At 49.0% G+C, this 26919-nt stretch overlaps 1 protein-coding gene across 1 annotated transcript in view; it reads left to right on the top strand.

The window, feature by feature from the left end:
• Positions 1-26919, top strand: part of LOXHD1 (lipoxygenase homology PLAT domains 1) — a 195071-nt gene that overhangs the window by 103524 nt on the left and 64628 nt on the right. The window contains exons 21-29 of the mRNA XM_024734711.1: positions 429-562; positions 8707-8873; positions 9622-9726; positions 13729-13857; positions 14982-15146; positions 15645-15826; positions 20104-20220; positions 20958-21120; positions 24740-24894. Of these exons, the coding sequence (XP_024590479.1) occupies positions 429-562; positions 8707-8873; positions 9622-9726; positions 13729-13857; positions 14982-15146; positions 15645-15826; positions 20104-20220; positions 20958-21120; positions 24740-24894 (1317 nt within the window). The remainder of the gene's footprint in view (positions 1-428; positions 563-8706; positions 8874-9621; positions 9727-13728; positions 13858-14981; positions 15147-15644; positions 15827-20103; positions 20221-20957; positions 21121-24739; positions 24895-26919) is intronic.

Below are 26919 nucleotides of genomic sequence, written 5' to 3'. Positions count from 1 at the left end.
TCCCTGGCAGGTGCAGGTGTAAAGACAATAGTGCAATAGGTGAAGGGAATTAAGAGTTGCAAACTTCCAGCTATAAAATAAGTAAGACACAGGAATGGAATGTACGCATAAGGAATATAGTCAATAATGTTGTTACAATGATGGTAACTGGTCTTTATGTGGTGATCATTCCATAATGTATAAAAACAGCAAAACACTATGTTGTACACCTGAAACTAATATAATATTGTATATTAATGATAACTCAATAAACAAAAACCAATAGAGTAGACTGAACACCAGACAACTGACTGAATTTTCCATTCACCCTTCCCCCTGATGCTTTGGGTCTTACAGCCGGTCTCAGGCTGCCCCAGATCCTGGGAAGGTGAAGCTGATGGCGAGGTGGGGAGGGCTGCCCCCCAGTGTGCTACTCTGACCCTTCCCAGACAGACACCTTCACCATCTACGCCATTGACCTTGGCCCCCTGACCAAGATTCGGATTCGCCATGACAACTCGGGCAACAGACCAGGCTGGTTCCTGGACAGAATAGACATCATTGACATGAACAACGAGATCACGTGAGTGGGACTGGAGGGGAGGGAGGGAAGGCCATGCCTGCCACGAAGTAGTCATGGAAAAAAGGGTGGGGGTGGGGTGGCTGTGATGGGGGAGGGTTGGGGTGGGGTGGCTGTGGTGGGTGAGGGTGGGGGTGGGGTGTCTAGGATGTGGGTTTGGCCCATGGAGCTGGCTGGGTGGGCATTGCCTCCCTCCCTTCCCTCTCCCTGAGCAGCCCTTCAGCTGCTTGTCCTGTCAGGTGACAGTCTGGTAGGACATCCAATCCAGTTGTTGACTCCATCATTTCAGAAAGTAAGGTTTTCTGTCCTTGCCATGGCCCAATCTCCATGGCCAGACTTAGAACCCATAAGTCTCTCCATGTACAAAGTGACTTCCAGGACATTGTTTTAATGTTCTAGACTAGAAATAAGCAAACTTATTCTGTAAAGGCCAGAGAGCAAATATTTTAGGTTTTCAGGGCCATTTGGTCTCTGTAACAACTGCTCGACTTTGCCTTTGCTGCAGAAAAGCAGCCATAGATGATGCTAAGTGAATTGAAGTGGATGTGTTTCACTAAAACTTCATTTATAGACACTGAAACTTGAATTCCAAGTAATTTTCACATTTCACAAAATATTATTGTTTTTAGATTTTTTTCAACCATTTAAAGATGTGAGATCTCTGCTTAGTTTGTGGGATATACATAAGCAGGTGGGCCAGATTTGGCCCACAGGCCATAGTTTGCTGGCCCCTGCTCCAGATTCACAACTAGCCCCAGGAGCTCGCTCCCCTTATCTCCTCCTCTTCCCTCGCCATCCTTTCCCATTGGTGCTGTACAGTTTCTTTTCTTTGTTTCCTTGGTATTGAGCAGCAATAAGGGCTCTGTGCTGAGCCAGCTCCAACCACTTGCAAGTGGAGAGAGCAACTCTGAGCAAAGCCTGCCCTGGGAGATAGATGTAAAATCATGGGAGACTGGTTCAAGATGGTGGAGTAGAAGGACGTGCGCTCACTCCCTCTTGCAAGAATCACAACTAACTGCTGAACAATCATCGACAGGAAGACACTGGAACTCACCAGAAAAGATACCCCTCATCCAAAGCCAAAGGCAAAGCCTCAATGAGATGGTAGGAGTGGTGCAATCACAATAAAATCAAATCCCATAACCTCTGGGCGGGTGACTTATGGACTGGAGAACAATTATACCACAGAAGTCCACCCACTGGAGTGAAGGTTCTGAGCCCCACATCAGGCTTCCCAACCTTAGCATCTGGCAATGGGAGGAGGAATTCCTAGAGAATCAGACTTTGAAGCCTAGTAGGATTTGATTGCAGGACTTCAACAGGACTGGGGGAAACAGAGACTCCACTCATGGAGGGCACACACAAAGTAGTGTACACGTCGGGACCCAGGGGAAGGAGCAGTGACCCCATAGGAGACTGAACCAGACCTACCTGCTTGTATTGGAGGTTCTCCTACAGAGGAGGGGGGCAGCTGTGGCTCACCACAAGGATAAGGACACTGGCAGCAGAAGTTCTGGGAAGTACTCCTTGGCATGAGCCTTCCCATAGTCCACCATTAGCCCCACCAAAGAGGCTGTAGGATCCAGTGCTGGGTCACCTCAGGCCAAACAACCAACAGGGAGGGAACTCAGCCCCACCCACCAGCAGACAAGCCTATTAAAGTTTTACTGAACTCTGCCCACCAGAGCAACACCCAGATCTACCCACCACCAGTCCCTCCCATCAGGAAGCTTGCACAAGCCTCTTAGATAGCCTCATCCACCAGAGGGCAGACAGCAGAAGCAAGAAGAACTACAGTCCTGCAGCCTGTGGAACAAAAACCACATTCACAGAAAGACAGACAAAATGAAAAGGCAGAGGACTATGTATCAGATGAAGGAACAAGATAAAACACCAGAAAAACAGCTAAATAAAGTGGAGATAGGCAACCTTCCAGAAAAAGAATTCAGAATAATGATAGTGAAGATGATCCAGGACCTTGGAAAAAGAATGAAGGCAAAGAGCGAGAAGATGCAAGAAATGTTTAATAAAAACCTAGAAGAATTAAGGAACAAACAAACGGAGGTAAGCAATACAATAACTGAAATGAAAAATACACTAGAAGGAATCAATAGCAGAATACCTGAGGCAGAAGAATGGATAAGTGACCTGGGAGACAGAATGGTGGAAATCACTGCCACGGAACAGAATAAAGAAAAAAGAATGAAAAGAAATGAAGACAGCCTAAGAGACCTCTGGGACAACATTAAACACAACAACATTCATATACAGTGGTCCCAGAACGAGAAGAGAGAGAGAAAGGACCTGAGAAAATATTTGAAGAGATTATATGCGAAAACTTCTCTACCATGGGAAAGGAAATAGCCACCCAAGTCCAGGAAGTGCAGAGAGTCCCAAGCAGGATAAACCCAAGGAGAAACACACTGAGACACATAGTAATCAAACTGACAAAAATTAAAGACAAAGAAAAATTATTAAAAGTAACAAGGGAAAAACAACAAATAACATACAAGGGAACTCCCATAAGGTTAACAGCTGATTTCTCAGCAGAAACTCTACAAGCCAGAAGGGAGTGGCATGACATATTTAAAGTGATGAAAGGGAAGAACCTACAACCAAACCTACTCTACACGGCAAGGATCTCATTCAGGTTCGACAGAGAAATCAAAAGCTTTAGAGACAAGCAAAAGTTAAGAGAATTCAGCACCACCAAACCAGCTCTACAGCAAATGCTAAAAGAACTTCTCTAAGTGGGAAACACAAGAGAAGAAAAGGACTTACAAAAACAAACCCAAAACAATTAAGAAAATGGTAATAGGAACATACATATCGATAATTACCTTAAATGTGAATGGATTAAATGCTCCAACCAAAAGACACAGGCTCGCTGAATGGATACAAAAACAAGACCCACATATATGCTGTCTAAAAGAGACCCACTTCAGACCTAGGGACACATACGGACTGAAAGTTAGGGGATGGAAAAAGATACTCCATGCAAATGGAAATCAAGAGAAAGCTGGAGTAGCAATACTCATATCAGATAAAATAGACTTTAAAATAAAGAATGTTACAAAAGACAAGGAAGGACACTATGTAATGATCAAGAGATCAATCCAAGAAGAAGATATAACAATTATAAATATATATGCACCCAACATAGGAGCACCTCAATACATAAGGCAAATGCTGACAGCTATAAAAGAGGAAATCGACAGTAACACAAAAATAGTGGGAGACTTTAACACCTCATTTACATCAATGGACAGATCATCCAGACAGAACAGAACTGGAACAAAAAATCCTAAAATTTGTATGGAGACATGGAAGACCCGGAATAGCCAAAGCAATCTTGAGGGTAAAAAACAGAGCTGGAGGAATCAGATTCCCTGACTTCAGACTATACTACAAAGCTACAGTAATCAAGACAATATGGTACTGGAACAAAAACAGAAGTATAGATCAATGGAACAGGATAGAAAGCCCAGAGATAAACCCACACACCTATGGTCAACTAATCTATGACAAAGAAGGCAAGGATATACAATGGAGAAAAGACAATCTCTTCAGTAAGTGGTGCTGGGGACTTCCCTGGTGGCACAGTGGCTAAGAATCCTCCTGCCAATGCAGGGGACATGGGTTTGAGCCCTGGTCCGGGAAGATCCCATGTGCCACAGGGCAACTAAGCCCGTGCACCACAACTACTGAGCCTGCTCTGTAGAGCCCGTGAGCCACAACTACTGAGCCCATGTGCCACAACTAACTGAAGCCCATGCGCCTAGAGCCCATGCTCTGCAACAGGAGAAGCCATTGCCATGAGAAGCCCGTGCACTGCAACGATGAGTAGCCCCCACTCCCCACAACTAGAGGAAAGCCGCGTGCAGCAATGAAGACCCAACACAGCCAAAAATAAATAAATATAAATTTTTTTTTAAAAAGTGGTGCTGGGAAAACTGGACAGCTACATGTAAAAGAATGAAATTAGAAAACGCCCTGACACCATACACAAAAATAAACGCAAAATGGATTAAATACCTAAATGTAAGAACGGACACTGTAAAACTCTTAGAGGAAAACATAGGAAGAACACTCCTTGACATAAATCACAGCAAGATCTTTTTTGACCCACCTCCTAGAGAAATGGAAATAAAAACAAAATAAACAAATGGGACCTAATGAAACGTAAAAGCTTTTGCATAGCAAAGGAAACTATAAACAAGACAAAAAGACAACCCTCAGAATGGGAGAAAATATTTGCAAATGAATCAACAAACAAAGGATTAATCTCCAAAATATATAAACAACTCATGTAGCTCAATATTAAAAAAAAACTAAACAACCCAATCAAAAAATGGACAGAAGGGCTTCCCTGGTGGCACAGTGGTTGAGAGTCTGCCTGCCGATGCAGGGGACGCGGGTTCGTGCCCCGGTCCGGGGGGATCCCGCATGCCGCGGAGCGGCTGGGCCTGTGAGCCATGGCCGCTGGGCCTGCGCGTCCGGAGCCTGTGCTCCACAGAGGGACAGATGAATGGGCATCATCAGAAAATCTCCAAACAACAAGTGCTGGAGAGGGTGTGGAGAAAAGGGAACCCTCTTGCACTGTTGGTGGGAATGTAAATTGATACAGCCACTATGGAGAACAGTATGGAGGTTCCTTAAAAAACTAAAATTAGAATTACCGTATGTCCCAGCAATCCCACTACTGGGCGTATACCCAGAGAAAACCAAAATTCAAAAAGACATATGCACCCCAATTTTCATTGCAGCACTATTTACAATAGCCAGGTCATGGAAGCAACCTAAATGCCCATCGACAGACAAATGGATAAAGAAAATGTGGTACATATATACAATGGAATGTTACTCAGCCATAAAATGGAACGAAATTAGGTCATTTGTAGAGATGTGGATGGACCTAGAGATTGTCATAGAGAGTGAAGTAAGTCAGAAAGAGAAAAACAAATATCATATATTAACACATATGTGGAATCTAGAAAAATGGTACAGATGAACCAGTTTGCAAGGCAGAAATAGAGACCCAGATGTGGAGAACAAACATCTGGACACCAAGGGGGGAAAGCGGTGTGGGGGTGGGGTGGGGTGGTGGTGGTGCGATGAACTGGGAGATTGGGACTGACATATATACACTAATATGTATAAAATAGATAACTAATAAGAACCTGCTATATAAAAAATAAATAAATAAAATAGAATTCAAATTTTTAAAAAAAAGGCCGTTCAGAGAAAGAAAAATTAGAGCAGCAAATTTGCTCTCTCTCTCAAAGAGACACCATCTTCCCCGACAGTGCCTGTGGCCTCCCATGACCTTTATTAGCTCAGGAATAAGGCCTTTGCAGCCAAAAGGGTAAATGAACACTGACCTCATCCCTCAGCTGCCCCTGGACCCAGTCACATGTCTCCATGCAAAGTGACTCCACCCTGACTCCCCTTTGCCACTCATGCCCCACCCCCAATCCATCGCCACTGTGTCAGAAAAGCTCAGCCAGACCCCCTCTCCCCATCTTCAGCACCCCCTGGTCAGAGCCTCCTGGCTGGTGCCTCTGCTTCACCCAGGCCCTCCTAGTTTCTACAGCCATCCAGCACTTAGGCCACGTCCCTCCTCTGCTCACACCCCGCAGAGGCCTTCTTGGTGATGAAACTTGGGGCCCAGCAGCCACACAGAGTGTAAGGGGAAGAGCAGGGGCAGAAACCCGTGTTCTGGAATTCCAGACCCACTCTGTTGCTACGCTGCTCTTCCAGTACCACCAGTTGACATACTTGATGTGCTCCAGCCTTTTTGCACAAAATGGGAACACATTAAATACATTTTACAGCGTTCAGTTTTGCAATCCACTCATTCCAGTTTAACTTTCAAGTGAAACTCATACTTTTAGTGGCCCCGAGCTTTGTTCCAACGCTCAGTTTAAACCTCCTGCTGACCTGACCCAACCCCTGGCTCTTCCTTCCATTGCCCTTGCTTAAGTGGAGTGGTGGGCATACCTGGCCAGAACACCTGCATGCCTCTCTTCCCCTTTGCTTCTGAAAAATCCCTACCTACTCCCCTCTGCAGACTTGCCTGAGCAGGATTCATTCCTGTGGGAGGAAGGGAAGGGGCCAGTAGGCCCAGTCCTCCACTAGACCTCCCGTGAGTGCTTGTTGTTGCTGTGAGGATAGAGGCTAAACGTCCAGCGCTCAGGCCCATCCTGGCTCCAGCTCTGGTTCTCCTGCCTGCGGAGGCTGCAGCCATGGGCGAGCTAAGAGCCTTTAACTTCATGGTGCAGGTATCTCAGGGACCACGGGGGTGGTGCCAAGAAGCCAGGCTCTGATTCCCCACGCGTGCGCTCTTCACGGGTGTGGGAGGGCTTGTGCCTTCCCCTCTTACTGACTTTTTTCTCTCCCAGCATCAGTCTCCCCCAGCTCTTTCTTTATGCATCTCTCTCCCTCTGTCCCCGTCCTCCTCCAGCTTCCCATACTCTCATTACTCCACCTCGGCCCCAATCCCACTCTTTTCTTTACTTCTGTCTCTCTCCCTTAATCGGCCATAATTTAGAACTAAAGCCTATTATTCATAAATTAGTAAAAGTTTAACTTTCCCACTCATATATTTGAAACCTGAGAAGTGGAACGATATACATTTTTCACTTAAACACTAATGTCATAGCAATTTGGTTTATATCTCCCAAGGTTGAGCTCCTCCCACCCTTTAAATCCACATCTCTCAATACACAGTTGCCCCTCTGTGCCCCATCCGAGCCCCTGGGCCGAGGTGGCGTCCTCTGGCGCTGCTCCTCTACCATGCTGACGTTGGGAAGCAGTAAGGACTGTAGGAGGAGGTGGGGCTCAGACAGGGACGAGACCCCTGGCCTACACTGCTCCCACCTCTCCAGACTTTGACCAGACCCTGAATGCATCTTATGCACCTGGACAGCGGTGGGGAAGGGGTGCAGATGGGGCTGTAGAGATGGGCTGCATCCCCAAACCCTCTGAGTTGTTCTGGAAGCTCAGGGGCCCAGTGGGAACTGTCCAGCCCGCAATCTCCAGAGATCCCAGGCATGGACTGAAGAGGAAGAAAGGAAGCGTAAGAAGAATCATTGTCATTTTCACATAGTTTTAGCAAATTCCTAACCAAGAGCCCACTGAGAGCCAGGCATTTTTTTGAAGCACTTAAAGATGTTTGAGTCAGGAAATTCTCACAAGCAGCTATGAAACGGGCACTATCATCCTCATTCTACAGAGGGTTGCCTGATAAACCGCAGAATGGCCAGTTCGATTTGAATGTCAGATAAGCAATGGATAATGTTTTAGTATAAGTGTGTCCCCAATACTAGATAGGACATACTTATATTGAAACATTATTACTTGCTTATCTAAAATTCCAATTTAACTGGGAGTCCTGTGATTTTATTGGCTAAATCTGGCAACCTTTGCACAAAGAGGTAAAGAAACTTGTTCAAGCTCACGTGACCGTAGGCAGCAGAGCCAGGATTCAACCCCAGTCTGGCTCTAGAGGCGAGTCCTCATTTCCCGCACCCTGCTGCCTCTCTCGGCCCCAATCCTTCTTTCCCTTCCGTGCAGGCGCCTTCCTTGCTCTGGGTTCAGCCTCTCCACTGAGGAGTCTACCTTGGACCTCCCTTCCCTGGGTGGCGCCCGCTGTCTGCTGTGCCAGCTCCTTAGCCATACTCTTTGCACCTTCCAGAAGCATATTTGGGTCATTCCATTAAAATCCACTAATTCAGCCCTTGGGTATGAAGCCCCTCCTATGTGTACAACATTCTCTGCCAAAGTGGCTCTGACTAACAGGTTGATTGTAGAAAAGGCTGGAACAGTCCCCAGAAGCCCCTTTTCCTCTAGATTCCTCCAATAGGACCCTGACTGAGGGTTTGCTGTGCTCCAGGCACTGTTACCCAGCCATTTGCAGTGGGGTTGTATGGAAACCACATCCCATGTTTGTTGTCTACTCCAGCCAAGGGACTAAAGGGGTGACTCCCAGGCTAGGTGGGATGGGAGGGCAATGCTGGGGGTGCAGGGGAAGACAGGGGAGCATTTGGGCCCCATGATGGCCTCTCGTTCCTCAGCCCATGACTACTGTTTCATGACACCTTTCCAAAGAGACACCCCTCAATTCTCCTAACCCCCTGTCCCCACAGGTACTACTTTCCGTGCCAGCGCTGGCTGGCAGTGGAGGAGGATGATGGCCAGCTGTCCAGGGAGCTGTTGCCAGTGGATGAGTCCTATGTGCTGCCACCAAGCGAGGATGAGGAGGGTGGGGGAGATGACAGCAACCCCCTCGACAACCTGGCCCTGGAGCAGAAAGGTTTCCTAACCTAGAGCTGATTTCTCCCCTCCAGCACCCCTTTCCTCTGTCTCTCCCCAATAGGTCTCCATCTTTCCTCCCCCTGTGGGCTCTGGGCACTTCCTTCCCTGGGAATCTATCTGTTCTCTCATTCCTCCATGGCAAGAATGGGGAGGTGAAGGGGGCGTATTCTCACATGTCTAGCATATGGCTGGGTATAAAGTACATGGCCTAGCATGGAGTTATTGTCAGGAATAGAATGGAATGGAAGGAATGGAATGGAATGGAATAGAATAGTTATAGCTGACTCTGACTTAGTTTTGTGTCCTCCCCTCCAGGCACTTTATAGACTCTCAATATGGATATTTTTGTCAAGGGAAAGAATGAACTTTCAAGAGTTCTATGATGCTTGTGTTCCCTTCCTTGAAACATGCATCCCTAAAACTTCCCAACCTGAAGGAGTCACACCAGGGCTCCTGGCTGTTGAGTCTCTGAACCCCACAGTCACCCCCAAGTCTTCCCCAAGCATCCTACAACTTTACTGATTGAGGGTTTCCTGAGTGAGCTGGACGTGGGGTGGGGGGACCTCATCTCTGCCTTCAGGAAGTTTCCAGACTAAAGGCAGCTGCAGAAGAACACATGCTACAAGTAAAGTGATTCATAAAAACAGCCAACACGAGCAGAGAAACATGCTCAGTACATTTTCTTCCTCCTCCCTTCATGGGAGGTGGAATCTACCACTCACTTCTCCACACTCTTCTCCTGGCAGATAAATCTACCACATTCTCAGTGACCATAAAGACCGGGGACAAGAAGAACGCGGGCACCGATGCCAATGTCTTCATCACACTCTTTGGCACTCAAGATGACACTGGTAAGAGAGCAACGCAGGGCCGAGGTTCACCCACGTTCCCCTCCAGGGAGACTGGGAGATTTAGTGCAATTTTCCAAGGAAATACTGGACATGACTCTCCCTCTTTCTCTTTTTTATTTTAAGAAACCATATTTTTAAATTCTCTTTATTATTTTATTTTATTTTATTTTATGAAGAATACTTAACATGCAATCTATTTTCTTACCAAATTTTAAATGTATGATACATGGTCATTGACTATAGGTATGTGGTGTACAGCAGATCTCTAGAGCTTATTAAACTTACTAAACTGAAACTTTATGCCTCTTGGTTATTAAACCCCCATTTCTTCCTATCCCCAGCTCCTGATAACTATCATTTCCATCTTTGATTTTATGAATTTGATTTTGATACCTCACTTAAATGGAGTCATGCTGTATTCATCCTTTTGTGTCTGGCTAATTTCACTTAGCATAATATCCTCAAGAACGATCCACATTGTTGCATATTGGAGAATCTCCTGTTACAAGGCTGTATAATATTCCATTGTGTGTACATACCATATTTTCTTTATCCATTCATCTGTCAATAGACATTTAGGATTTTTCCCATTCTTAGCTATTGTGAATAGCGCTGCAATGTACACATGAATGCTAATAGTCTTCAAGAATCTGATTTCAATTCTTTTGGATATATACCCAGAATTGGGATTGTGGGTTCATATGGTAGTTCTCTTTTTAACTTTTTTAGGAACTTTCGTACTATTATCCATAGCAACTGCATCATTTTTCATTCCCACCAACTGTGTGCAGGGGTTCCAATTTCTCTACATCCTCACCAACACTTGTTGTCTTTTGGTTTGTTTGGGTTTTTTAAAATTTATTTATTTTTGGCTGCATCAGGTCTTACTTGCAGCACATGGGATCTTTCATTGCGGTGCCTGGGCTTTTTGTTGCAGTGCAAGGGCTTCTCTCTAGTTGTGACACGTGGGCTTTGTAGTTGTGGCACACAGACTTACTTGCCCCGTGGCATGTGGGATCTTAGTTCCTGACCAGAGATGGAACCCACGTCCCCTGCACTGAAAGGCAGATTCTTAACCACTGGACCACCAGGAGAGTCCCCTTTTGTTTTTTTGATAGTAACCATCCTGACAGGTGTGAGATATCTCATTATGGTTTTGATTTGCATTTACTTCATGGTTAGTGACATGAGCCTTTTTTCTTATACTGTTGGCCATTTTTATGTCTTCTCTGGAGAAATGTCTATTTAAGTCCTTAGCCCATTTTTAATTGGGTTCTTGTTATTGAGTTGTAAGATTACTTTATATATTTTGGTGATTAACCCCTTATAGATATATAGTTTGCAAATATGTTCTCCCATTCTGCTTTTGTTTTTGTTTTTGTTTTTTTGCGGTACGCGGGCCTCTCACTGTTGTGGCCTCTCCTGTTGCAGAGCACAGGCTCTAGATGCGCAGGCTCAGCGGCCATGGCTCACGGGCCCAGCCGCTCTGCGGCATGTGGGATCTTCCTGGACCAGGGCACGAACCCGTGTCCCCTGCATCGGCAGGTGGACTCTCAACCACTGCACCACCAGGGAAGCTCCTCCCATTCTGTATGTTGCCTTTTCACTCTGTTGTTTCCTTTGCTGTGTAGAAACTTTTTAGTTTAATGTAGTCCCTCTTGTTAATTTTATTTTTTGTTGCTGTGCTTTTGGTGGCATATTCATGAAATCATTGCCAAGACCAATGTCATAAAGTGTTTCTTTTATGCTTTGTTCTAGGAGTTTTACAGTTTCGGTCCTTCTGTTTAAATCTGTAATTCATTTTGAGTTGATTTTTATGTACAGTGTGAGATAAGGGTCCAAATTAAGTATTTTACACGTAGACATCCATTTCCACCATTTATTGGAGAGGCTATCCTTTCCTCATTGTGTATTCTTGCATGCCTCTGACTCTTGAAAGATTTCATGCAACTAGCCCCAACAGAGAAAGGCAATTCCTTTCTTCTTAAAAATCTCCCTGTGAGATGACTTGTCTGCCCCGGTTGTGAATGCCAGTTCTTTTAAAATTCTTCCTAAATCTTACTAAGTCAGGCCTACTGCATTCTGGGGTCAGAGAGCCCCCTGCCCTCTCTTGGTCCTCACTGCTGCCTCTACCACCTCTACCACCTTTGGAAGCCATGTCAATCATCTTCCCTTCGGTATCCTCTCCCCAAGTAATGGTGCCCGATTCTTTGTCCAGGCCTTTCTGAAAGTTTTTACCATTTCCTGTGCCGTTCCTTGAGGTGTCACTCTGTTTGACTTTCAAAACTGTAGCAAACGGGCTCCTCAGTCCAAACAGAGAGTGATCTCTTCTCTGTGTCTTTTGCCAGCTTTCTCCTTCTGTTCTAAAGGCAGAGGTAGCCCTAACTCTATCTCTACCTCAATAACAACCTGGGAACCAGTGGCTCTTCCCAACCTCCAGTGAGATTCAGCCAGTGGGTTCCATGGTACTCTCCGTACGAGATGCTCAGGGAGTCTTGGGGTCCTTCTGGAGCCTCTGTCAAGGCAATCAGAGAAGATGGAATATAGTGCTGGAGTCAGCCATCCACTTGGACCATATGTCCAGCCATCCTGTCTGAGTTCAGAGAGGAACCAGTCCCTCAAATATGTAGTCATCCCATATTTGCTCAAAACCCTGTGTGTCCAGAGCTCTATGCCAAGAATTGCTGAAGAATGAAGGAGCTTAATCCCTGACTTTGGGGTGCTCTTATTCTAATTCAGCACTGTGGTGATATAGAGCATGGACTCAAGCTTGACTGATTGGTTTAAACTTCTGCTCTACCACTTATTAGCTGTGTGACCTTGGGCAAGTTCCTTAATCTCTCTGCGCTTTAGTTTCCCCCATTTGTAAAATGGAGATTATATTAGTACATGCCTCATAGAGTTGTGTATTTAATGAAATTGAACATGTAAAATATTTGAGACAAAATGACACTCAATAAAACATTTATTATTATTATTTACTAGGTTAGGTAATGCAGATATAATGAATGAATCAGGCCAAAACTTATAAATGAACGTCCTTGCAATAGTTACTGAGCCATGGTCAATGAAATTGAGGGGCCCTAACAACTGCTTTTATTTGCCAAGGAATTGCTATGTGTTAGGCACATTCTTGAAGACGCAAGTCATCATGTTATTAAATACTCACAACGACTCTATGGGGAAGATCATCCCTTTTGACATTCGAGGAAACCAGTTTCAGGGAATTAAGTAATTTGTCCAAGGACACTCAGATGCTAAGTGGCAAAACCGGGCATCTAACCAAGGTCTGTCTGACTCTGTGTGCTGAAACCAGTCTGCAATGAGTCTAGATTATCAGAAGACTTCCTACATGAGGTGGGACTTACAGGGTTAAGGAGACTTGAAAGCTGAGGCAGGAGGAGATGGTGATGATCCTGAAACCACCTTAAATTTCAGACTGACACACAGCCAGAGTCCCAGGACAGATAATGTATGTGAGATGGCTGGTCAGGGGCATTTGAAGCCAACGTTCCTTCTGTCATCCAAATAAGAGTCTCCAGAGAATTCCCACATGCCCCATCCCTGCAGGGGAGGCCCTGTTTCACCAGGGAGCGTGGGAGGGTGGCTCTGTCACTGGCTTCCTCCCGGCCATGGAGACACGTGGGGATTGTGAAAGGGGAGCACACATTGACTTAGGGCCCCAGCACTTCCTTCTGATGACCTTGGATAAGGCACTTAATTTCTGGGTGTGTCTCCTTTTCTTTAGATGCAAACTGGAAATAAAAATATATATGTTATATATATATATATATATATGTCAAAAGATTATTGTAAAGCTTAATAAAAGGACATACATACACACACAAAATGCCAAAGACCCCAAGTGGATGGTAATTGTACAGTCTAAATTTGATGAAAGTTCAGAAATTTGGTCATTATGAGGAGAGACGAAAAAAGGTGGTCAGACTAGGTTGGGAGGTCTCAGGCCCAGCCAGTCATTTGGGGTCATTTGGTTGGCAGGAATGACCCTCCTGAAATCCTCCAAGACAAACAGTGACAAGTTTGAGAGGGACAGCATCGAAATCTTCACAGTGGAGACCCTGGACCTGGGAGATCTGTGGAAAGTCAGGATCGGCCATGACAACACAGGTCTCTGCCTTCCCTCCCTCTTTTCCTGGCTAAGAACGTGAGGACCATGGTCAGGTCCCCATGGGTGTCTAGGCAAGAATCTGAGGTAGACTTGGATGTCATCTGCCTTCCATAATGACACAGCTTCCTCAGTTCCTCCAGTCTGGTAGAGTCCTGGCTGCACGCAGAGATTCTGGTCAAATTGATCAGGGAGGAGCCAGGACGCTGGTGACTTTTAAAGCTTTCCCCAAAACCGCACTCTGAGAAATTTCAGTGGGCAGCAAGATTTGACAATCCCTGATCATTGGTCCTCAAATTTGAATGTGTATCAGAGCCACATTGGGGGGCTTGTTAAAACACAGATTTCTGGGCCCCACCCACAGCCTTTGGTTGGAATAGGTCTGGGGTGGGACCCGAGAGTTTATGTTTATCACTGGTAATGCTGAGGCTGCTAGTCCGGGGGCTTCACTTTGAGAACCACTGATGGAGCCAGTTCTTCCCAGAACCCACTGCAGCCAGACAAAAGCTGTGCCCAAGTTTGTTCTCTCTCAGTAAAGCAGACTCATTTTCTTGGTCTTCAAACCATATCTTCTAAGCCTGAGGAAGGAGGCCTTCCTCCTTCCCTCTGGGACTGAGGAACAGGGTCTCTGCCTGGCTTCCATTTCTTTCTTTAAACCTGAGCACTCATTTTCCCAGGGAGGAGCATCGATCCTTCACTAGTTTCCCTTGCCTTCATGCATCGCAAACTGGGAGCCCAGTGTTTTGCCCCGTCACTGGGTGGAACTATGGAGTCCTCGTTAACACAGGCTCTCTCTGGCATCTCTGGGCTCCCTCTTTGGAGCACCTTCCGCCTTGGACAGTGTGCTCGCTTCCCTCCCCTCAGACTCTCTGCCTCCCGTCATCTCCTCCCCATGCTCCTTTGCTCTTGCTAATTTCACTGACAGTAGGCTGGAGTGTGACCCACCTTCAGCTGGGTGCAGGGGAATCAGTTCAGTAATGCTGTAAGCAAAAGGGATGGCATGTTCACGGTGGAGCTATAAGCACCAGCCGTCAAGTAGGGAAGGATGTTTGGAGTCCCTGAAGTTGTTCACAGAAAACCATCTGTGTAGAGGTCCTTGATGAGTTCTGTGTCTCCTTCCCTCCAGGCAAGGCTCCAGGCTGGTTTGTAGACTGGGTAGAGGTGGACGCCCCATCCCTTGGAAGGTGCATGACATTCCCCTGTGGCCGCTGGTTGGCCAAGAGTGAAGACGATGGTGCCATCGTCAGGGACCTCTTCCACGCGGAACTTCAGACAAGGCTGTATACACCATGTAGGAATCTTGCACAGCAAGGCTGGGCCTCCTCCTGCACCCCATTGCTCACCACCCCAACTCAGTCCCGGTCCATCATCCAGTGTTGACCCTTGGCCAGGCACACCTTGGAAATTCCCCTGGCCCTGTGCTGGCTGTGGACCGAGCCCTGGACCCAGGGAAAGGAAATATGGGATGTATTCCACACTGTACCCCAAACTAGCTGGTGACAACAGGCAGAGTGCCTGTGCTTTCAGCCAGTCTGTTGTACTAGCTCTGTGATGGGAGAGGCACGGAGACCCTGGTCTGAGGTGATGGGAGCTTTCTGTGGGCACTAGGCATGACAAAACACCTCCCCTCACCCTGTGGTTGCTAGGCAACCATGTGAAGGTTCAGGTCCCTGGGTAGCAGCTCCCAGTGAAGGGACCATCTGGGGTGGTGGTGCTCGTGAAGAACTTGACCTGCCTGTGTCCTGTTTTCACCTCCCCTCTGACTTTGCCCTCTGTCCCCCACCCTTAGTTGTCCCTTACGAGATCACCCTCTACACCAGTGATGTCTTTGCCGCTGGGACAGACGCAAACATCTTCATCATCATCTATGGCTGCGATGCTGTGTGCACCCAGCAGAAGTACCTATGCACCAACAAGAGGGAGCAGAAGCTGTTCTTTGAGAGGAAGTCCGCCTCCCGCTTCATAATGGAGGTACCTGGGTCTGGCAGGCAGCCGGGGGAGCCAGGACTGGGGGCGGGATGGACCAGAAGACAAGAAGGAGCCCTTTGTCCAGAGTCTGACATGTGCCTTCCCTCTGATGCACTGCTGTGAGTGAGGGAGACAGGCAGTTCATCCAACCTCTCTGAGCCTCAGTGCATCTGAATAGCCAGGAGGACAGTGAACCTGCCCTTCCAGGACTAGTGTCTGAATCAAAGGCGATCATGAGTGCATGGGGCTTAGGGAGCTAGAAGCACAATTCCAGTTCCATTGGGGCCATCTCCAGTGCTACCAACAACAGAGACCCGTGGAGAGAGCCGGCTTCCAGGCTTCCTCGTCATACAATTGTCTCCCGTTCGTCTGCTAAGCTACGGCCAATCCTCTCATATACAAAAGAGCATCCGTATATTCCTCGGCTCCCCCTCAACTCTGGCCTGAGAGTCGTTCGACGGTTACTGTGGATGTATGTCACCACATCCACACCTTGGTATTCTCTGCACTCAGTCCCGTGCCTCCCTGTGCACTCCACCGCGTGCCAGGTGGGGTGGGAGAGACAAGGGAAGAAGAGGACCCAGACTATGCCTGCAAGGGGCTTGCAGTCCAGCTGGGGAACTCCAGATCTCACACGAGGCTAGTGAGAGAGTCTGGCGATCATCATAGTAACTGATCCTGGGGGTAGGAATGAGGCACAGAGTTTAGTAGCTTACATGAAATCACACGACCAAAGCATAGTGGAAGCAGGATTCAAAGCCAAGAGGACTGGCTCGCAATATGTGCTCTTAGCCGCTGTAGTAGACTAGTCCATGGTGATGAGGGCAAGCAGCGGGGCTGGCTGAGACTGCTATAGGTGCTCGGAGATGGGAGAGGGCTCCCTGGAAGTGGTGGTTTTGAGCTGGACCTGAAAGTGGACATAAGCGGGAACAGGGAGGGAAGGCATTCCTAGCTAGGGGAACATCACGGCCAGAGGTGGAAGTCAACACAGCAAGTGGCTTGAGGTTTGGCCAGAGGGGACAGGAGGAGAGTGATGCGACTTGGGTAGAGGACGAGATGGAGCAGGACCTAAAGGGGATGACTCTGAAGGACGAGAGATGGGAGCCAGGTAGTGGGGACCTTTTCAGATGTGCCCCTTACTTTCTGGTGGGAAACAAAGTCCAGAGCCCCTTCCTTCTTCCTCGGGCTGTGTCTGCCCTGGGGGACTCCCTTTCCCCTCCCCACCTTCTCTGGGAGCAGTCAGCACTTCTGGGAAGTTTGCCACCTTGGTGGAGTTTTGTTTGTTTTTTGCAGTATGCGGGCCTCTCACTGCCGTGGCCTCTCCCGTTGTGGAGCACAGGCTCCGGACGCGCAGGCTCGGCGGCCATGGCTCACGGGCCCAGCCGCTCCGCGGCATGTGGGATCCTCCCGGACCGGGGCACGAACCCATGTCCCCCACATCAGCAGGCGGACTCTCAACCACTGCGCCGCCTTGGTGGAGTTTTTTAACAAGGAAAATTCAAGGGTGATTCATCTACGCACACAGAGCAACACTTCACCCACCCGAGATGTCAAGGCGTGTGCGTCATGCAAGCCTGATGCCGTCAGGGGCCCGAGCTGTGATTACACCTCAGCATGGCTTCTGGGGAGTTTTATTAATGAAGTCCGCCTAATGGGCAGCTATAAGTTGCCAGCAATTTGTTGCTATCTTATTTCTTTTCAAATCTATCTGGGAGCTGCATGTATGAGAGCTTAGGAACAAATGAGATCGCTTTGTGTCCCTGTCTCTCCATTTCTCTTTTCCAGTTGATCTTCAGATAAGAGGTGGAGCACTGGGTTGCGAGCCCATAACCCTGCGTTCTGGTTCTGCTCAGCCTCTAACTCATGAGCAAGACCCACCCTCTCTCCGTGGCCTCGTCCTCAGACACACGGATCGGCTGGGAAAATAACAATAGCTCATAATTACTGAGCACTTCCCACGTGCCAACCTTGTCCTCAGCACTCGGTGTCCCAAGTCACCATTCCAAGAGTTAGGCTGGCAAACGATCCCATTCGCCAGCTGCCTGGCAGCTCAGCGTCCTTGAGTGCAGGTTCTGTGAGCCACGATCTCACCCGTAGCTTCCTGTTTCTCCTGTTGCCAAAGGATAAGGCCCTGTGAAATCACTGGTCTCCGTTTAATGATTCAGAAAGCCCGGGGACTCGTGGGGGACACCACTTCTCTGATGATGCATGGGTGAGCTGGCCAGCGGGGAGTTGAAGCGGAGCTGCCGGGCAGCAGAAGCAATGACAGTTATAGCATCTTGTTAACTCAGGGCGTCTCCAGCAATGTGGCGCCATATTGGTCACTTGGAAGGAGAGAATCACTGACAAGAAGAAGCACGTCTGCAATCTTAGATGTAGGAGTGACCTCGAAGGGTTGCTCTGCCCATGCCTCTGCCTTCAGCTGAGCAATCTTCCTATTTGATAGATGAGGCAGTTGAGACCTGGAAGGTCAAGTGCCTTGTCTAGATCACACAGCTCGTAGGGCTGCAACTGGGAAGGATGGACGTGGGGTGGGAATAGGGGGAGGTTTCTCAAGCAGTGCTGATGGGCCTTCCCATGGCTGCTGACTGTGGGCGTGTGTGTGTGGAGGGTATGCAGCGGTGGGAGCTGTTCTAGTTCCTTCCCAGGCCACATCTGTCTAGAGTTATAGAGGCTTTGCATTTGATGAATGACTCAATCACTCATTCAGATGCCATTCACTCATCGGGAGCTCTCATCCATCCTGGAGCCGTCTCTTTGTAGCACTGAGACCTTGATGGAGCAGGCCAGGCAGGTAGCTTTGCACAGTTGCTACCAGGAAACTCAAGTCTGCACACCCTCTTTAACCCCCAACTGCCAAAGCAAAAGGCCTGAATTCCGTGGACCAACCATGAGCCAGAGCACCTAGGTATAACCATATTTCCCTACCCTCTTTTCCCTTTACCCCGACTTCCTTGTTTATATCCACCTGTGATTGCTCAGATCCCCATAGGGCTGAGGCAGGGTGTGAACTGATACATACAGCACCGTTTCAGAAGAGAATATGACACATGAGAACTGGGAGAGGCCCTGGAGTGGGACCTGGTGGGATGATGGAGGGCAGCCTGGCAGAGAGAGAGAGCCGGGGAGACAGGTGCCAGCTGAGTGGCTGCCTTGCCTTGTGTCTGGCCACCTCCCTGCTTCCTTAGAGGGCTCCGAGGGAAGAATCTGGGGATCAGTCACTCCTGACTGAGTTCCTCCCTTGCACCTTATGCCCATAGGCTCCAGGCAGGAGAGACGGGAGATCATAGCTCCTGAATTTCAGGGACTCACTGTGGCACGCACGTAATCAGCTTTTTCATTCAAGGGGATGTTCATACATACCTTGGTGGTTAAGGTTCAGCACTGCATGTGAGAGAACCCAGCTGACTTTGTCATACCCATTTTTCAAATGAGGAAACAATCATTCTTTCATCCTTCCAGCCAGTAGTTATTGAGAATCTAGGTTCTGGGCTTTGGGGATGCAGTGATGAGCAAAACAGATGTGATGCCTACCCTTGTGGCTTTCAGTTGTAGAGAAGAAGGTATCACACCTTCTTTATCACACAGGTAAATGCGAACTTCTGAGAACTGCTGTGGGGGGTGGTTATGGGGTGCTGTCAGACCCTAACCTGAAGAGATTTGACTTTCTTAAGGTGGTCAAGGGGGTTCCCTGAAGAAGTGATCCTTGAGCTGAGACCTGAATGATGAGGTTGAACAAACACTGGTTTAGGTAAAGAAGAGAAAAGGGAAGGGGCAGGGGGAGCATGTGCAAAGGCCCTGTGACAAGAGAATGTAGAGTTTGAGGGACTGGAATTTGAGAGCTATAGAAGAGGAGTGGCTGGAGATGAAGGGGGCTCTTGGGGGCCAAGGAGAAGGTAAGGGTGGTAAGAAAGGGCATGTGCAGAACTAGAACTCATCTTCTGATACCCCCCAGTCAGTTCTTAAGCCACTGCTAGAAGACAAGGAGCTGGGCTCCACCATGAAAAGGGGGGGGGCAGCCTCCCAGAGCTTGAGTGAACTGAGTTCTGAAGTCTAGGCTGATGTTAAGCTTTGGGGGAGGAAGGGAGGGATGAGCAGGGCATATGTAGGGGAGGGAGGGGGCTGGCTTGACTGGACAGGAGGGAACATACTGGGAGAAAGTGACCCCAGGAAGTTCAAAGGGACTCAAGGGTGGATGCCCTGGGGAGGCAGGGTTTTGCTGAAGTTGTACTTTCCAGGACCTTTCAGCCAACATCTGGTACATTTTCTCCTTTCCAAAGTTAGAAGACGTGGGAGAAATCATTGAAAAAATTCGGATTGGCCATGATAATACGGGCATAAATCCTGGTTGGCACTGCTCCCACGTGGACATCCGCAGGATCCTCCCAGATAAAGATGTGAGTTTCTGACTGATCTGTCCTGCTGTTTCTTTTGTCCCTTTTCGGAAGAGATTAAGGACAGATTCTTTGTGAGAAATGGTAGCCTTTTTAAGTTGAGATAAAATCATCTAAGGAAAATTCAGCCAGTTCACTCCGAGTGCAGGAACTAACTCAGGTCCAAGGCAGAATCTTTTAGAACCTGGCTTATGGGTCAAGGAGGAGGGTCTGGGCAACCATGTCTCTGCTCCCCACCCCCAAAGCCATACTACCAGTGAGTGACCAAGTGTGCCCTTCCTGCAACTCAAGGTCAACTCAGACAAAGAAACCCACCTAACCAACTTGGAAAACATTCCAAAACCACGAAATTCTAAACCTAGGAAGCAGCTGTCAGTCATGGCTGTGGTATGAGCTGGGAGCTGGGAGCAGTTTAAAAAAAACAGAGCTTCCTCCCCTTTCCTGCTGAGTCTGAGTCTCTGGGATGGGGTTCAGATATCTATTTTTAAGTGACTCAGGGAACTCCACCTTCAAGAGCCTACCCCTGACATGGTGTGGAAAGTGCTTTAAGTAAGACTGGATCTGCCGGAATTGGGGCAGGCCGGGTGGGGGTGGGGCTCCTCTGTGGCTTTTGTATTATCAGTAGGGCTCCATCACCCCTGTCCTTGGTTGGTCCCCATGAGTGTTGACATGGTGACGAATGACTGAAGTTGGCAGTTTCCACATTAAGGGCTCAGTTTCCTCCTTCCTCCTCATCCCAGGGCACAGAGACCTTGACCTTCCCTTGTGATCGATGGCTTGCCACCTCAGAGGACGACAAGAAGACCATTCGAGAACTGGTCCCTTATGATATCTTCACTGAGAAATACATGAAAGATGGGTCTTTAAGGCAAGTCTACAAGGAAGTGGAAGAGCCTCTGGACAGTAAGTGTGGTGTGATCGCCCTCAACACTGTCAGCAGAGCCCTCCCTTGTAGGGCGCCTGCCCTGTGCTGGGCGGAGCCTTTGCACCCAGGAGGTAGAGTCTATAATTATCTTCACTCCATAGAGAGGGCAACTGAGGCTCACAGAGGTTACGTAACCTGCCGAAGTTCACTCAGCTAATAAATGGCAGGGCTATTCTTCAAAGGTACTCAGCTATCTCACTCCGAGGTTTGTGCGCAAATCCTTTCCCGGTCTGACAGTGTGATCATACATCCAAATGTGTGCCCTCCTGTGCCTGGACTGTACTGGTCCTTGTTCGCTCCCTTGCTTAGTTAATTTGGCTACTAATCTGCAGGGCTTGGTCCTCTCTGCTCTTGCTGGATCCAGCTGTCCCAACCGAGTATGAATCAAATAGCATCCTGGCTTTGTACAGAACTGGAGCTGCGGTGTGTTTGTTCTCAGGGGCTAGGTGCAGCTTCAGTGTCCAAGGTCATGGGTTTCTTTTCTGTATGCACCAGTTTGCTTGTTCTCATTGATGAGGTTTTTTCTGCCTGAATTGCCCCAGCCTGACCACACACTTCTTGCTCTCATTCCTTTGCTTTTGAACTACCATTTTCTGGTTCTCTTCTTACCTCTCTGGCCGGCCCCTGAGTGCCGTTCTCCCTTTTCTTGCTGGGTGGTGTTGCTCCAGGCTCAGCCCTCAGCCTCAGCTGAGCCTCTGCTATAGCTCTCACATTTCCTGTAGTCTGAGTTGCCATTTGCTTCAGAGAGAAAAAACAAGTGTTTCCTCAATAGCATGCCTTTCCCTACCCATATCCCTTTCTCCAAATTTGCTTTGCTATTGAATCTGGTGGATAATTCCCTTTTCTCCTTGGATCCCAGAGGATGCCCAGGAAAGCTGGCCCGGTGGCACACTTGGCTGTTCTGTATTAATCACATGCCACAGACCCTCTCTGTGCTTGGTGGTGTTTCTAGGGAAACATCTTTCCACAGAGAGCTGTGTGGCCTTGGTGGGATAGGGAGGGAGGAAGATCCAGGAATAGTAGGATTTGACTGCATGACCACATTGCTCAGCACCCGGACGCTGAATCAGTTTTCCTAATTCCCAAAGGACTGGAGAGAGTGGCGGGGGGTCGGGGGTGGGGAGAAAGGGGCAGGAAGGCCATTTAATCGCAGCCCTGGGGACACAGCACCCCGCTCTGGGATGAGGGCTCCTAGAAGAGGTCCCGCCCAGGTGTGAAGCAGGGCTGAGCGCACAGCCAGCAAATGGATGGGGAGAGAAAATGAGGGGGGTGGGGACAGTCGACTGTCGTGTCTAAACCGTGGCAAGATTCCTAATGTTACCTCATGTCAGTATTAGCCAGACAGGCGTGGGAGATGTTGACTCTTTTCGACACGAGAGGATTTGTTTAATGCGCACGTGAAATGCTGGCCAGATTCTGAGCTGAGCCGAGCAAGGTGGGGGTGCTGGTTCCTGTCCTTGAGGGGACAGGCCTGTGAGAGCAGTGCACCAAGGCGGTTTAGCCAGCACAGTGCTGGGTGGGGCGGCAGAGAAGGGAGGGTGGGAAAGGGGACGGAGGGAGGGGGCGGAGTTCAGGATTGGATGTGAGTTTGTGCTCTGTGGTCTAGTCAAGGTGGACATGGGGGTGTGGGTCCAGAGCACAGGAGGGAACTGGGCTGGAGATGCAGCCGTGGGGAACTCACAGACGTCAACACCCGGAGCATGCCGGGTAAGAGGACTGTCCTGGGAGATGTGGGCATCCGAGGGTAGGCAGACGATCAGGAACCTATAAAGCTGCTCAGGGAACAGTCAGAGAGGCAGAAGGAGAGCAGGAAAGAATAATGCTGTGGAATCCAAGGGAAAATGAGGGTAATAATAGGAACCGTGTTCTGGGCATGGGCGTGTTCCATACCAACCGGTAAGAGCAGCTCACGTCACCTTACTCTCCTACATTTAATTACATGTGGTTTTGAGCCCACTTGCAAGGGTTGGTAAGAAAGCCCATCTCAGTCACTGCAAGGAGGGGGCATCCCCTTTTCTAGGGTCTCATAAAAATCCTGAGGCTCACATCAGGGGCCTGGCCCTTAGTCTAGGTGGGAACAACCTACACCTGTGGTCTCCTGCCACTCGGTGACACTGCTGCTGCTTGCTCCCCGCCGACATGCAGGTTTCGTCTCTCTGGATGGCCAGCAATGCTTCTCCATGGACCCTGGCTTTGTCAAAAGACCCTCTCTCTCTCTCTCTTTTTTTTAAAAAAATAAATTTATTTATTTATTTATTTTTGGTTGCTTTGGGTCTTTGTTGCTGCGTGCAGACTTTCTCTAGTTGCGGTGAGCGGGGGCTACTCTTCATTGCAGCGTGCAGGCTTCTCATTGCGGTGGCTTGTCTTTGTTGCGGTGCACGGGCTCTAGGCACGCGGGCTTCAGTAGTTGTGGCTCGCAGGCTGTAGAGCGCAGGCTCAGTAGTTGTGGCACACGGGCTTAGCTGCTCCATGGCATGTGGGATCTTCCCGGACCAGGGCTCAAACCCGTGTCCCCTGCATTGACAGGCGGATTCTTAACCACTGTGCCACCAGGGAAGCCCAAAAGACCCTCTCTTCAGTCTGGAGGCCTCCTTGCTTCAAGTCCCCAGATAAGCCAGGCAGCTGTCTCCTTATTGGGCCCCTTTGTGCAGGTGAGGATTTCCTACCACCCATAGGGACTCTCTAACCCTCACCTGCTCCCAGGCTGGGGAAACTGACCTTCTTCCCAGTTGGACCATTTCCGCCTTCACCTCAAAGCCACAACTTTCCTCCTTCCCCTTGGGGATAATCCAGCTAAGTCCCTTCTTCCCTGGCCTGAAACTCCAAAGCCCCGAGGATAAAGGAATATGGAGAGGAGACAAAGAATCTCAGCCTTCCTAAAACCAAAGCCTTGCCTTTCCCTCCTGGGGTGCGGATTGGGAAAGGGGCTACCTTGTTCTTCCCTGATGAGTGTATAGCAGCAAAACAAAAACAAGACAGTGTTTAGTTTCATTTTCCTGAATAACTTTTAATAACTGTCACACCAGTATTTATTGAGCCCTTTCCAAAGGCCATAGGAGATAAAGGAGTGGATGGCAGTGACTGTGGCTTTGGTGAGGGGGGTTTCCCTGGAGTGCTGGGGGCAGGCTGGTTGAAGAGTAAATGAAAATACGAAAGACACTGAGGGGAAGCTATTCTTTCAAAAATATTTGATTTTTTCCATAAACCGTTTAGAAGGATCTGGCACTGATACCGGTCACCCTCACATGGGAAGGCACCTTACTGTCAGTGTGTCACGGTAGATAGATTTAGTGACCACGGTGTGCATGTGTGTCAGGCAGTTTCCTGAGTCTTTCCCCCGGAAGCTGTAAGCAGCTGGAGGGGTGGATGGTTTGAGGGGGCTGGAAAAGTCTCCATCCCTTGGGTCTCTTAGAGGTAAACTTCCCACTGGTGAAGCCACTCCGACCTGTAGCAGAATGTGCGTAACAGACAAAAGGAGGACACTCAGTTCTCCTGGAGTCCCGGGCCACAAGCTGAATACCGCCTACAAATCCAGTTCCCCCAAACCTAAACAATGCCATCCCTTTCTTCCCTTTGTCTGTCCGGCTGCCCACCCAGTTGTGCTGTACTCGGTGCAGATCTTCACAGGAAACGTTCCCGGGGCAGGGACGGACGCCAAGGTCTACATCACCATCTATGGAGACCTCGGGGACACGGGAGAGCGGTACCTCGGCAAGTCAGAGAACCGCACCAACAAATTCGAGAGAGGAACGGTAGGCGGAGCCCGCCGAGTTACCCCGCCCCTCTCCTCCGTGTCGCGTTATCATTATGGGGGGTGGCGATGAAAGGGGCCAGCCCTTCTTGTCTTGGAACTTTGCGGGATGTCATGCACCCTTATGTGGGCATTTGCCCCCCACAGAGTCTGCTCCCCTTCTCTCAGCCTACGCAGGGTCCTGCATGTGGAGTAGGGGTGGGGCTTGAGCAAGTGGAGTAGGGGTGGGGCTTTGAGGACTGGGTTGTCTTCAAAGAATCCAGCTCACTGCAGTGGGTCACGAGCATGGAGTGGTGAGCGCCTGCGGAGTGGCGGTGTTGCCCGGACAGCAGCTTGAACTAGGGGTCTGGAGGCCTCGTTCTGCCATCCACTCCTTACGTGGCTGAGCATCTCTGGCCTCAGTTTCCTCATCTGTGAAATAAGGAGGCTGATGTGAATCAGCTAAACTGTTGTGCAGAGTCCTGGGCAGCACCGAGGCTGGGCAGCACGGGAGCCACAGAAGGGTAGGGGCAGCAGACGGGCAGCCACTCCTCCCGCACGGGTCCACTCTGACCTGGCCTATCTATTGGAGGGCCAAGAAAGCCCTCTATTAAGCAAGGGTCTCTGTGGCTACGGAAAAGCCTTGAAAACCACCCCACTGGATGGTGTCCAAGGCCCTGCCAGCTCTGACCTAACAGTGGTTTTACAAAAAAGAAGATATCCGACCAAACTTGCCTTCCCACCAGCTTGGCCTCCCTCTCCCCGCCAGAGATCCCCTCTCTGGAAGGTGCCCCTGCCGCCTTCCCCATTCACTGTCCCTCGGCCTCTCTTCCCCCTCCGTTCACCGAAATCTGCCGAAACCCCCAGACCAGGCTACAGCTGTGGGGATGAAAGCAAGGTGATTGGCTCTAACTGAGTCTGCAGCCCTCCCTGTGTCCGAGTGCCTGGGGAGATTCCCACATCAACCAGCGGGTGTTTATCAGGGGTCTCCTTAAGCCCGACCCCCAGCCAGGCATGACCTTTAGTGCTGAAACATTCGCAACTTGGTGAGGAGGAAAGTAGCTCTGGGCCAAGAAGAGCAGGTGTCACTAAGCAGGTCTGCAGCTGGTGGGTAACCCCAGGAGCCAGACCCCCTGGAAGGAGCCCCAGCCTGACCTCGAGGTCTGGGAGGAGTCAGGCCCCAGGGCTGCCTTTGCTCTATCATCCAAATATGACCCCATTACCTTTAGCTTTGGTTTACTGCTTCTGGAATGGGAATAGCTACTTAGACGCCTGAACTGAAAAACTGAACAAGAGATAGAAGAGCGCTTTGTATCAGGGAGAAAAAATTTATAACACACACACAATATAGTTGTTTACCACACTTACAAGGTAGCTAATTGGAGGTCTATTCATTTTGGAAAAATAGAATAACAAGGAGGTCAAGTGACTCATGTGGTGTGCCTGACTCTGAAGTAGGGACGTTATTATCAGGCTGACTCACATATGCTGCTCTGGCACGTGGCCATGCCATGCGGCGCAGGCGTGGCCAGACCTGCGGCTGGGGCCAGATCACATGCGTTCAGCTCCTGTCTCTGACACTGACTAGCTGTGTGATCCTGGGCAAGTTCGCTAGCATCTCTGTGCCTCAGTTTCCTCCACCATAAAATAAGTTCACTGAATTAAAACATGTGAAGTGCCTAGAACCATGCCTGGCATGAAGCTAGCTCCTTGTTAGTGCTGGCTGTTGTTGAGGCTTGGGAGAGCCCACCTTCCCTGTAGCTCATCACAGTGCCTGGAAAATGCACCATCAGACAGCAGCGTGCGCCATACGGATGACAGGTCGCTCGTTCGTGGCTAAATCCACAGGGCCTAGCAGAGTAGGCGCATAAATATTTTTTGAGTGAATAAACGAATGAAGGTATAAATGAAGGTGATGCAATCCATTCTCCTCTGTATTTAGATTCAGATTTTTTTCTCTCTTAGCAATTATGACATCACAAGAAAAGTCTCTGCCTCATCCCTTTCTCTTCCTTCCCTCCTGTGTTGATGTCCCACTGGAGGAGCT

Source organism: Neophocaena asiaeorientalis, unplaced genomic scaffold, assembly GCF_003031525.2.
Source record: "Neophocaena asiaeorientalis asiaeorientalis breed wild unplaced genomic scaffold, Neophocaena_asiaeorientalis_V1.1 scaffold322, whole genome shotgun sequence".
NCBI classification, from domain to species: Eukaryota; Metazoa; Chordata; class Mammalia; order Artiodactyla; family Phocoenidae; genus Neophocaena; species Neophocaena asiaeorientalis.
Note: the sequence above shows the minus strand (reverse complement) of the source record. Positions and strands in the feature narration are given on the sequence as shown.